The sequence below is a fragment of the Procambarus clarkii genome, chromosome 86 (genome assembly GCF_040958095.1).
Source record: "Procambarus clarkii isolate CNS0578487 chromosome 86, FALCON_Pclarkii_2.0, whole genome shotgun sequence".
Classification (NCBI taxonomy): Eukaryota; Metazoa; Arthropoda; class Malacostraca; order Decapoda; family Cambaridae; genus Procambarus; species Procambarus clarkii.
The window spans coordinates 2,971,261-2,984,470 of NC_091235.1; the positions used below are offsets into that span (position 1 = coordinate 2,971,261).

General features: G+C 39.3%; 1 protein-coding gene across 4 annotated transcripts in view; it reads right to left on the reverse strand.

Moving 5' to 3' along the window:
* Positions 1 to 13,210, reverse strand: part of LOC123769148 (acyl-coenzyme A synthetase ACSM3, mitochondrial) — a 401,722-nt gene that overhangs the window by 109,238 nt on the left and 279,274 nt on the right. For all 4 annotated transcript variants that reach the window (XM_045760127.2, XM_045760117.2, XM_045760154.2 and 1 more), the window contains one exon: positions 8,954 to 9,140. In XM_045760127.2, coding sequence (XP_045616083.1) covers positions 8,954 to 9,140 — 187 coding nt within the window. The remainder of the gene's footprint in view (positions 1 to 8,953; positions 9,141 to 13,210) is intronic.

The following is a 13,210-nucleotide window of genomic DNA, read 5'->3' on the forward strand; positions in this document are numbered from 1 at the left end:
GCATCAATATCCACAGTCCTCCCATCCATCCTCTTAAGGTCGGCGTTTTTCTTATCAAGGACCTCATCGATGGCTTCCAACCCCAGGGGGGCTCCTAGGAGTGTGCTGTCTTCTGGTTTAGTTATATGGATATTTAGCAGAAGACCCTCTATTCTCTCTACGATGCCCTGGTTGGAACATATTATTTCACATTTAGAAGGGTTCAGGGTGAGGCCTAAAACTGCACTTTGTTCCTGAATTTTTCTGATGTCCTCCAGGAGGGAGTCTTGGGAACCAGCTAGGGTACCATCATCCAAGAACCAGATGTTTAGCTCGCTGGACAGGACTTTTGTGACTTGTTTGATGACTAAGCAGAAAAGGAGAGAAGCAAGGGGGTCACCCTGTTGGACGCCTTCTCGTGAGAAATTTCATATTCGCCAAAAAGCAGCTTTAGATCCATACTGCAGCATGAATGTACAAAAGGGTAGAGGAAAGTGAAATGACGATGAACCGCACGGAGTACAGCGTCCCTCAGCACCAAATTGAAGGCATTTTTTAAAATCTAACTTCACAAGGGCCTTTTCATCTGTGATGTTGGCGATGAAGGCTCGAGCTGCGTGAGCTGCCGCCTCGCACCCTTGTGGAATGCCGAAGCCGAGCTGTTTTGGCTTTAGCATGTTAACATTTTTTGAGAAAGCCCAAGGCACTCCTACCCCAGGGCCCAAGCATCTCGGACGCTATAGGAACAAAGGTGTATTGACCTTCCAGTCGCTGGTACTTGATTGATTTTACTGCTTCCCTGTGGTTGGCTGCACCAGCTGTTTGATCAGCACTGAAGTGTACGTAGGTGTCGGCGAGGATGGATACACATGTGTAGTCCCATACCAGCTGTTTGCCCCTCTTCTAGGGGAATATGTTGATGCCATCAGTGCAAAGTGCAGGATCGTCCGGATTTTGGTCCATTAGGTTCTCTCTCTGCTAGGCACTGGGCTGAGGCAGGGGCTCCTCTGCCCCTGCCTCAGGAGCAGAGGAGCCCATATATATATATATATATATATATATATATATATATATATATATATATATATATATATATATATATATATATATATATATATATATATATATATATATATATATATATATATATGTATGTATATATATATATATATATATATATATATAAATATATATATATATATATATATATATATATATATATATATATATATATATATATACATATATATATATATATATATATAAATATATATATATATATATATATATATATATATATATATATATATATATATATATATATATTATTAACTATGACCGAAAAAGTAAGATTAATAATTCTAACACGAATTTTCTCGATCTTTCTTATGTTTCTTTTCACTGTTGATGGTAATTGAAAAATCAATTCTCCAAAATTCATTTTTATTTCTAGTCTGACGCGACACTTGAACGCGTTTCGTAATAACTTATTACATTTTCAAAGACTTTTAGTTTACACACACACAACTATTACCTGCAAACACTAAACAGAGTTCTTACTTATGCTATGATTTAAACAGCTTTCATTTTTCATTTTATACCCGTATTTTGGGTGAGGTGATATGTTACAACAGTTTTGGATGAGGTGAACAAAACTTTCAACACAGGATAGAACACGAAACAATGGATATTGAAGGTAAGAATGGAAGTAATTGCAGAGGGCCTATTGGCCCATATTTCTTGATGATTCTATATTGGAGCGGAGTCTTGAAGTGGGTAGAATATAGTTGTGCATTAATTGGCTGTTGATTGCTGGTGTTGACTTCTTGATGTGTAGTGCCTCGCAGACGTCAAGCCGCCTGCTATCGCTGTATCTATCGATGATTTCTGTGTTGTTTGCTAAGATTTCTTTTGTGATGGTTTGGTTGTGGAAAGAGATTATATGTTCATTAATGGAGCCCTGTTACTTATGCATCGTTAATCGCCTGGAAAGAGATATTGTTGTCTTGCCTATATACTGAGTTTTTTGAGGCTTACAGTCCCCAAGTGGGCATTTGAAGGCATAGACGATGTTGGTCTCTTTTAAAGCGTTCTGCTTTGTGTCTGGAGAGTTTCTCATGAGTAGGCTGGCCGTTTTTTTGGTTTTATAGTAAATCGTCAATTGTATCTTCTGATTTTTGTCTGTAGGGATAACGTTTCTATTAACAATATCTTTCAGGGCTCTTTCCTCCGTTTTATGAGCTGTGGAAAAGAAGTTCCTGTAAAATAGTCTAATAGGGGGTATAGGTGTTGTGTTAGTTGTCTCTTCAGAGGTTCATGGCGTTTCACTTTCCTTCTTATGATGTCTTCAACGAAACCATTGGAGAAGCCGTTGTTGACTAGGACCTGCCTTACCCTACAAAGTTCTTCGTCGACTTGCTTCCATCCTGAGCTATGGCTGAGAGCACGGTCGACATAAGCGCTAACAACACTCCTCTTGTACCTGTCTGGGCAGTCACTGTTGGCATTTAGGCACATTCCTATGTTTGTTTCCTTAGTGTAGACTGCAGTGTGGAAACCTCCGCTCCTTTCCATGACTGTTACATCTAGAAAGGGCAGCTTCCCATCCTTCTCCATCTCGTAAGTGAAACGCAACACAGAATTCTGCTCAAATGCCTCCTTCAGCTCCTGCAGATGTCTGACATCAGGTATCTGTGTAAAAATGTCGTCAACATACCTGCAGTATATGGCCGGTTTCAAGTTCATGTCGACTGAGACTTTTTGCTCGATGGTACCCATGTAGAAGTTCGCAAACAGGACACCTAGGGGAGAACCCATGGCGACCCCATCTACTTGCTTATACATGTGCCCATCCGGGCTCAAGAAGGGTGCCTCTTTAGTACAAGCTTGGAGTAGTTTCCTTAGAATGTTTTCTGGTATGTCAAGAGGAGTACAGGCCGGATCACGATACACTCTCTCCGCTATCATCCTGATTGTTTCATCCACAGGTACGTTGGTAAACAGTGATTCTACGTCCAACGAGGCTCTTATTCCTGTGGCCCATGTTCCCCGCAGTAAGTCAACAAATTCCTTTGGAGACTTCAGGCTGAAGGCGCAAGGGACATAAGGAGTCAGCAAGCCGTTGAGTCGTTTCGCCAGTCTGTACGTGGGTGTGGGTATCTGGCTGATGATTGGCCGAAGTGGGTTTCCAGGCTTATGTGTCTTGACATTTCCATATGCGTATCCAGGTTTATATTCCCCAATAATCTTTGGCAGGGGGAGTCCAGATTTCTTGGCGTTCACAGTTTTGATCAATTTGTTGACCTTTGCTTTCAATTCGGCTGTAGTGTCCTTCGTTACCTTTTGGAATTTGGTTTGGTCAGAGAGTATGAGGTTCATTTTCGCCAGATATTCGTCTTTTTTAAGAATGACGTATATTGGCGACTTGTCACCTCTCCTGACAACTATTTCCTTGTTCTCACGAAGGCTCTTAGCTGCCGCTTTGAGCTCAGGGGACAGTATGGTGCTTCTGTAGTTGCCTCGATTCTTTCCTCCTTCCGCAATAAGTTCTGCTTGTAAGGTGTCTTTGGTGGTGACCTTCTTTTGTGTCTCGAGGTCGAATATGTCGTCCAACAGTATCTCCAACTCCAGTTTCTGGGCCATCTTACTTGGTCTGGACATAACGTGACAGTTTATACCCAGATTTAAGAGAGTGACTTGGTCCTCAGTGAGGTTGATTCCTGCAAGGTTCAGGAAGCCGTCTCATGGTCGTGGAATTGCCATAGGTCCTCCATATAACGTTGTTAGTTTCTTGATTATCCTTCTTTCAGTGCTGAGGTGATGTCGGTCTGTGAGGATGTCGAGGTGCTGCTCGATGCGAGTACGGAGACTTTCGTCGATGTTGCTGTTTCTCCATTCGTTTGTAGCATGAAGTAGTTGCGTTTTGTTGTCTTTGATTGACGAATGACGAATGGAAATTTTAAATTTAAATTGGAAAGATAACGTGGAAATAATTACCACCATTTTGTATCTTGGAGCAGTCGCTAAAGGCAAAGGACTCAACATAACCTTAAACTGGATCCCATCCCATATTGGAATCCCATTAAATGAAAAAGCTGATGAAATTGCTAAATTGGCAACTCGTCATCCAGTGATACATAAAACAATTCAACCCAGCCTAGAGAACATAAAATACATCATCACCAAAAAACTCTCACATCTCAACAAAGTCTACCTACACCAGAGAATAGCTGAAGGTTCGCCATCTGCAACATGGTATCTTCAGGCAACCAAATTAGAAAGGTTAAATATCCCAAAAGGAATCCACAGGGAAATAGCAGTTAGGTTATATTGACTACGTCTAGATTACAGATGCAACTGGGAGACTGGTGAACATCGACAGAGAGAGTGCATCTTCTGCCAAACTGTCACAGAAAAGCCATTACTTCACTATCTTCTGGAATGTGAAGCAACCAATGACCTTAGAAGAGCTTTAAGAGTTCCTGAATCATGCAGTGGCCACCCTGAAGCCATCAACACAGCCATTCTCCTGGTCAACAAAGGTGTCCAGCAGCTGGACACCCTCATAAAGACTGTGAAGCAGTATCCTCCCCCACGATAACAGCTTGATGGTTAAATGCAACCTCAGAATACTGAGAAAAAAAAATTGTACCACTTACGGGCTATTAATGCCCGTGCCACCTCTTTGGTGGCTTAATCTTCATCAATCAATCTGTTTAAATCATAGCATAAGTAAGAACTCTGTTTAGTGTTTGCAGGTAATAGTTGTGTGTGTGTAAACTAAAAGTCTTTGAAAATGTAATAAGTTATTACGAAACGCGTTCAAGTGTTGCGTCAGACTAGAAATAAAAATGAATTTTGGAGAATTGATTTTTCAATTACCATCAACAGTGAAAAGAAACATAAGAAAGATCGAGAAAATTCGTGTTAGAATTATTAATCTTACTTTTTCGGTCATATTTAATAATATATGTCTACAGGAAAGACTGCTACCAAAATATACTTATATATATATATGTATATATATATATATCGTACCTAGTAGCCAGAACGCACTTCTTGGACTACTATTCAAGGCCCAATTTGCCTAATAGGCCGAGTGATTTTTTTTATTTGCAATAAATTGTTTTCAATTAGTTTATTTTAATTATTATTATATTATATTAGGAACATAATTTTTTGACGTAGTTGTGTTAGTTTAGATTAGGTTTAGATAGGTTAGGTTAGGTAGGGTTGGTTAGGTTCGGTCATATATCTACGTTAGTTTTAACTCAAATTTAAGCAAATTAACTAATACATAATGAAATAGCCAGATTTATCGTTGCACTAGAAAAAAATTAGGCAAATATATAAATTAAGGAAAACTTGGCTTATTATGCAAATCGGGCCTTGCATAGTAGGCCGAGTAAGACGTTCTGGCTACTAGGTTCAACATATATATATATATATATATATATATATATATATATATATATATATATATATATATATATATATATATATATATATATATATATTAGTATATTTTGGTAGCAGTCTTTCCTGTAGACATATATTATTAAATATGACCGAAAATGTAAGATTAATAATTCTAACACGAATTTTCTCAATCTTTCGTACATTACGCTTCACTGTTGGAGGTAAATCAAAAATCAATTCTCCAAAATTCATTTTTATTTCTAGTCTGACGCGACACGAGCGCGTTTCGTAAAACTTATTACATTTTCAAAGACTTTAGTTCACAAATACACAACTGAATAGAACTTACGCATCTCCGATTTTATATCTACATTTGAGTGAGGTGGAAGGGGTGATGTGGCATTAACACAAGACAGAACAAGATGTGGTATTAATAGGGTATTAATTTCATCAACACAAGACAGAACAAGAGTATTTAATAGGGAGAGATTATTAATAGGATTAATAGGATTTCGCCAGAGAAATCCTAGTAAACAACACAGAAATCATCGATAGATACAGCGATAGCAGGCGGCTTGACGTTTGCGAGGCACTACACATCAAGAAGTCAACACCAGCAATCAACAGCCAATTATTGCACAACTATATTCTACCCACCTCAAGACTCCGCTCCAATATAGAAGCATCAAGAAATATGGACCAATAGGCTTTCTACAAACACTTCTATTCAATATCCATTGTTTCGTGTTCTGTCTTGTGTTGATGAAATTAATACCCTATTAATACTCTTGTTCTGTCTTGTGTTGATGAAATTAATACCCTATTAATACCACATCTTGTTCTGTCTTGTGTTAATGCCACATCACCCCTTCCACCTCACTCAAATGTAGATATAAAATCGGAGATGCGTAAGTTCTATTCAGTTGTGTATTTGTGAACTAAAGTCTTTGAAAATGTAATAAGTTTTACGAAACGCGCTCGTGTCGCGTCAGACTAGAAATAAAAATGAATTTTGGAGAATTGATTTTTGATTTACCTCCAACAGTGAAGCGAAATGTACGAAAGATTGAGAAAATTCGTGTTAGAATTATTAATCTTACATTTTCGGTCATATTTAATAATATATATATATATATATATATATATATATATATATATATATATATATATATATATATTATATATATGTCGTACCTAGTAGCCAGAACGCACTTCTCAGCCTACTATGCAAGGCCCGATTTGCCTAATAAGCCAAGTTTTCATGAACTATTTTTTTTCGACTACCTAACCTACCTAACCTAACCTAACCTAACCTAACTTTTTCGGCAACCTAACCTAACCTAACCTATAAAGATGGATTAGGTTAGGTTAGGTAGGGTTGGTTAGGTTCGGTCATATATCTACGTTAATTTTAACTCCAATAAAAAAAATTGACCTCATTCATAATGAAATGGGCAGCTTTATCATTTCATAAGATCGTATATCCCTGCTGAATCACTCAGAGGTTCTGGTAGGATCTCTCTTACACGGTCGTTCAATGCATGGGAGGTAAAGGAAGGCTGGTAGAGTAATCTGGGAGGCTTTTTGGACACCAAGCCATCGAATCTTACAGAGAGGGATGCTTGCGCCCATTGAGAGTCGTCCAACGGGATGCTCAGGATTTTCTCTAGCATGGACACTACAGAAGGGTGTCATACTTGTTTAATTTAGGGCTGCTTTACCAACCCACCGAAGCCTTAAATGCCAAAACTCTATTTTGGCATTTGACAAGCTGCCGTTTTCCTGTCCTCATCGAGGTATTAGTGGCCCTTAGGTAAATTTAGGTAATTGCGCTGTCCCTGTGGCACAGTGGTAAAATATTCGCCCAGCACTTCGCGAGTGCTTTGGCCTGGGTTTGTATCCTGGCCGGGGAGGATTGACTGGGCGCCAATCCTTAACTGTAGTCTCTGTTCACCCAGCAGTGAATGGGTACCTGGTTGTTAAACGATTTGGCGGGTCGTAATCCGGGGAAAAATTAGGATTAAGGACCTGCCCGAAACGCTAAGCGTGCTAGTGGCTGTACAATAATGTAAGAACTCTTGTATATATATAAATAAATAAATAAAATAAAGTTTACCATTTGTAAACCAGAGGTTGTTTAATCTTTTGACACCTTCTTGCTTGGTGAGAAGAGGAGAGTGTGTTGTAGAGGCTTCAAGCTTTGGTCTGGAAGATGTCAGTTAGAGAATTTATGCAAAGTGTATTCTTTTATTTATTTATTTATATACAAGAAGGTACATTGGGTTTGTCAGGATACATAGCATGGTATTTACAATCTTGTAAAGCCACTAGTACGCGCAGCGTTTCGGGCAGGTCCTTAATCTAACACTATTCATTCAGATACCCAGTTTATATTGTGAAGCACGTATATGAGGTTGCCTATTGCTGCTTCTCTGTGTAATCTGAAGGTCAATTTCTTGGTGTCTGATGGTGTTATGTCCATGTTTGCTATGAGAAAAGTAGGATAATGATTGATTGTTCTGTTAGTCATTGTACCAGAAGCAAAAGGGGTTGTTATACTAATTCATATGTGGTCCAGAGCTATAGAAGATGTTTGAGTTATATGGGTGGGCTTGATGATTGTGGGGTTTAGCAACCATGTATTAATGCTGTTAAAGTAGTCGTCGACTTGAAGATTATTTTGTTGACAAAAGTCAATGTTGAAGTCACCTAAAATGATGCGATTTTTGTTGAGATTGTTGCTTATGATTAGATTTCTCAGATTGTTTGACATTGCAGTTATATTGACTTTGGGAAATATATAAACAGCTCCAATAGTTACAGAGGATTTAAAGGGTTTGATGAAACTGAACAAAGGTATATTCATAGTAGTCGTGTCTATCACTAATGACACTAGTGCAGGTAAAGTTATCTTGATAGCTACCACCCCATTTTTGTCTGGCCTGCAGTTAAGAATGCCTTTATAACCGATTAAGTTGCATAATTGAACATAATCTTTATTTAGCCTTATTTCTGTTAAAATAATGAAATCGAGTTTAGTACCTAGTGCTTTTGGTATTGCATATATATCATCAAAATGTTTATTGAGTGATCTGACATTTTAGTTAATTACTGATAGACTAGTGTTAGTTTAAAGTTAATTTTGTGCATGGTTTACTGAGTAGTAAATTTACTAATGATTACCAGTTTGTTGGTTATTGTAGATATATTAAATTATATGTGATAGCATATTTAGTTCAGGGTTAATGTCAGCTTACATGCAACAAGAATGGAGAGCACTATTTAATGATATTTAGATTAGAAAAGTATGAGAAATGTGTGTCAAACTCTGAAATTGAATAATTGTCTACAACATTAAAGTACACAATATGGAGTTAGATGCAATGCACTTAGAATTTAAATTTAATTAATAATATGGTAATATAAGAGAAGAAAAAAGAAAAACACAAGAACGGAGAATTGATGGTTAGAAAGATGGCGTGGAAGAGCTGAGAGCTCGATCCTGCAGACACAAATAGTAAAGACACACACAGCCAGTCCAGTTGTACCTACTCACCGCACCAAGACGCAGCCACACAGACGACCCACCACTCGACCACCTTGGGCAGGACGAGGAGTGCACAGCGGGGTGGAGCCGGGTGAGCCAGAGCCGTGGCCAGCGCCTGGGCCTGGCTGAACAGCTCACTGTAGGTCACCAGAGTCTCCTCCCTCCCGTCCGTCACCCGTAGCGCCGGGTGTCCTGGCTGAGGGCGACCACGTCTCCGTTACTCACTACTTCACTTAACATTATCCCCAACATTATATTTGCAGTCCCCGTGGCGTAGTGGTAAATTACTTGCTCAGCGCTTCGGCCTGAGTTCGTATCCTACCCGGGAGGATTGACTGGGTGCCAGTCCTTAACTGTAGCCTCTGTTCACCCAGCAGTGAATGGGTTCCTGGTTGTTGAACTATTTGGCGGGTCATATCCAGGGAAAAATTAGGTTTGAGGACATGCCAGAAACACTAGTGGCCTTACAAGAATGTAAGAACTCATGTATATATAAATAAAATAAAAAAATTTTGCCTGGTTTTGCGGTTTGACGAACCTCAGCTGTAAAGCAAATGAACTGAAAAGGAAGAAGATGGAAGGCATGAACGTGGAAGCTGGAGAGATGAAGGGAGAAGATAGGCAGAAAAGGGTGCCTCAGAGTAAGGATACATTATATTTGAGGACCAATCAGGCTGTGATTCATACGTCAGGCTGCGAGCAGCCACGTCCAACAGCCTGGTTGACCAGTCCAGCAACGAGGTCTAGTCAGTGACCGGGCCGCAGGGGTACATTAAGTCCTGAAATCAACGCAAGATAACCTTTCTTGTATCAACTTATTGTTACAGGTCTGCCTGGATTACTCAAGTGTACAAATCACACCTACGTTCTTAGAACAATTAAAACAACATTTATTTTACAGTTTAAGTAGCGGTATATGTTGGTATATACTGTAATAAAATTGAAAACAAGCCACCACTGAGAATGACAGGCGCCGCCCAAATAATTCGCCCCTCGGGCAAAACCTAACAGTAACAATTACAATAACAGATGTAGTAAGCGAAATAAATGTTAAAGGAATGAGTTCCAATTCCCTGACATAAAGCGACTCATTATAAAAAATAAGAGACAACAGGCAAGAAATTTGCACAGCGGCATGCGGAGATACCTCAACACCACTAACATCAATATAATAATATTGTAATAATAATAATAATAATAATAATAATAATAATAAAATAATAATAATAATAAAATAATAATAATAATAAAATAATAATAATAATAAAATAAAAATAATATTGTAATAATAATAATAATATTGTAATAATAATAATAATAATATTGTAAAAATAGTAATATAATAGTATTGTAAATAACGAATTAAGAAAAGCCCACTCGTGGATTATCAACCAGCACTCGCACTAAACATAGAAAACACCTAAAACATTTTATTTGGAAGTAAATTATTACACTAAGCTTCACCTTCAGAAGTTAACATTAGCATTCAAAATGATGGAGCGGCACTTGACCTTATGACCAGGGTTGGTCAATAAATATTATGATAAGGTTTGAGCTTGTGTGACAATAAACAGCGGGAATTGTAAAGGAACAAATGATGAATTTCCGAGTAGTGGCCAGTTAACGTGCAGCGTTGCCTGGACACGACTTAATTATGAAATGTAACTTACTGGCCGGTGTTTAGAGTTTTAAAGTAAACAAGTAATTAAATTTTAAGCAGCCAGTAGGTTATATCATATAGTTTATATTAAATAAAGTGTGGTGGTAGAGTTAAGATATTTGATATGACGGTTGTGTACGACGTGTGGAAATGTTCCCATGGTTAGAGGACGGTTGAATTCACTTGCGTGTGGGTGACGCTCTGGCTGGTGTTGGGTGACGCTCTGGCTGGTGTTGGGTGACGCTCTGGCTGGTGTTGGGTGACGCTCTGGCTGGTGTTGGGTGACGCTCTGGCTGGTGTTGGGTGACGCTCTGGCTGGTGTTGGGTGACGCTCTGGCTGGTGTTGGGTGACGCTCTGGCTGGTGTTGGGTGACGCTCTGGCTGGTGTTGGGTGACGCTCTGGTTGGTGTTGGGTGACGCTCTGGCTGGTGTTGGGTGACGCTCTGGCTGGTGTTGGGTGACGCTCTGGCTGGTGTTGGGTGACGCTCTGGCTGGTGTTGGGTGACGCTCTGGCTGGTGTTGGGTGACGCTCTGGCTGGTGTTGGGTGACGCTCTGGTTGGTGTTGGGTGACGCTCTGGCTGGTGTTGGGTGACGCTCTGGCTGGTGTTGGGTGACGCTCTGGCTGGTGTTGGGTGACGCTCTGGCTGGTGTTGGGTGACGCTCTGGCTGGTGTTGGGTGACGCTCTGGCTGGTGTTGGGTGACGCTCTGGCTGGTGTTGGGTGACGCTCTGGCTGGTGTTGGGTGACGCTCTGGCTGATGTTAGAGGCCAGCTCTTACTTGTGGACTCAGCATTTGGTTAAGTACTTCCCCCCGTTATTGTACATGCCACCTAACTTTACCTTCCATTTAATAACCTGTTATTGCAACTCCAGGAATACTATAAAACTATTTAAGGTAACTTGAGAGGATCTTAAGGTTGTGTGGGGGTTACTGGGGATGTTTACCTCAGCGCCATTAAGACAAGTGGCTTCGACGAGGTCAGGAAGCCGGCGGCTTGTCAAAGATTCCACCATTTGCCCCATCTTTTACATATGGATTTTAAAATTTAAACAGTTTTGGCAGTTCCGGGTAGGCATTTCCATGGGTTTATAACTCTGTGGGTGGAAAAAGCATCACCTGTTCTCAGTCCTACATTGCACTTGTTGAGTGTGAAATCGTTGCTCCTGTTTGTGTTACATTTTAAAGAAATTTTCGGGTTCAACATCCTACAGATTGTTCAGTATTTTAAGTTTCGATGAGAACCGCCCTGTCAAGCCTCTTTTGCAGTGTTGTTAGACACATGGCCCGCAATCTTTCCTAATACGAGAGCTGACTTAGCTCTGGAATGATTTTGTTGCCCGGTGTTGCACATTCTCCAGCGCATTTGTGTCTTTCTGAAGATGACGTCTATATGTTGGAAATTTCCAACATTTAATTATTAATCTCTAGTACAATACGATGCATTTCCCGTACTAGACGTCAGAATCATCTAGCGTTTAATTACTAACATTTAGTACTGCGTTAGATAATCCTTGTACATTATATTTTATTAACACTACTAATCAGTAGAGTAATACTATCAATTCATTTCTTACTGCAATAACCACTCCAAAAGTTTCCTACTATCCATGACGAAGTTACGTCAACCAGACCGACCAAGGGAAAAAAAGTCTACATTTCAGAGAATTGTATTAAATTCTCCCTTCATATCAGCATTCTTCCATAAGAATTATTCGCTGATAATATATTTACCATTGAGCGAGTGATATAGCATTATTTTCTGAGATCACTATATACAGTTGAAACTGTTATCACAGAGATACGTGGAGGAAAGAATTTCCCCTATAACCTTTTTGTCTATATGAACTTCGTTTCATATTTGTTATATGACGAGAATTTAATCAATATTAGCTTTCTTATTATAAACCTTGTCCTTATTATCTTGCATAGTTTGAGTAAATTATCGGAGTTAATTTCTCCGCTGCAACACTCCTTGGTATTGCGCATGTGCGGGAGAAGCAGCCATTATTCTCGCGGAAAAAGCAGTGTCTGGAAGCGTGCAAATTTTACCGGCCCGTAATTACGTCATCCTAGCAGCAGCGGATGTCAGAGTGCTGGAGCAGCTTCCTTATTATTCAGACACAAGGCTCTGCAAACGATAAGTTCCTAATTACTGTTATTTTTTGTGATCACAATTTTTAGCAGGTAGGATCATTGTCAAGCCACATGTCGTCCTTTGTCGTCAAGCCACATGACCACTAAAATCAACAAGTAAGTTTTGTTTCGGCCCGCTTCTACATTTTCACCTAGAAATATGTGTAACATAATATTCATTTAGGCAAAATTTAGAATCTACCTGTATTTCAGCCTGTGTCCTAGTGGCAAGGAAGGAGATAAGTGTCCGCCTCAATCACGGAGTTCTGGATATCCTGATCCAACAAGTTTTCGTGACGATAAAACCCAGACGCATACTACTATTTCTCCACACAGCCAAGCTGTTGTCTAGTTTCGAATTTAGTAGAATACTAATTATCATTTATTTGATGATCTTCAATATAAGATCATATATTTCACATATATAAATTGTCATTTATTAAATGATCTTCAATATAAGATCATATATTT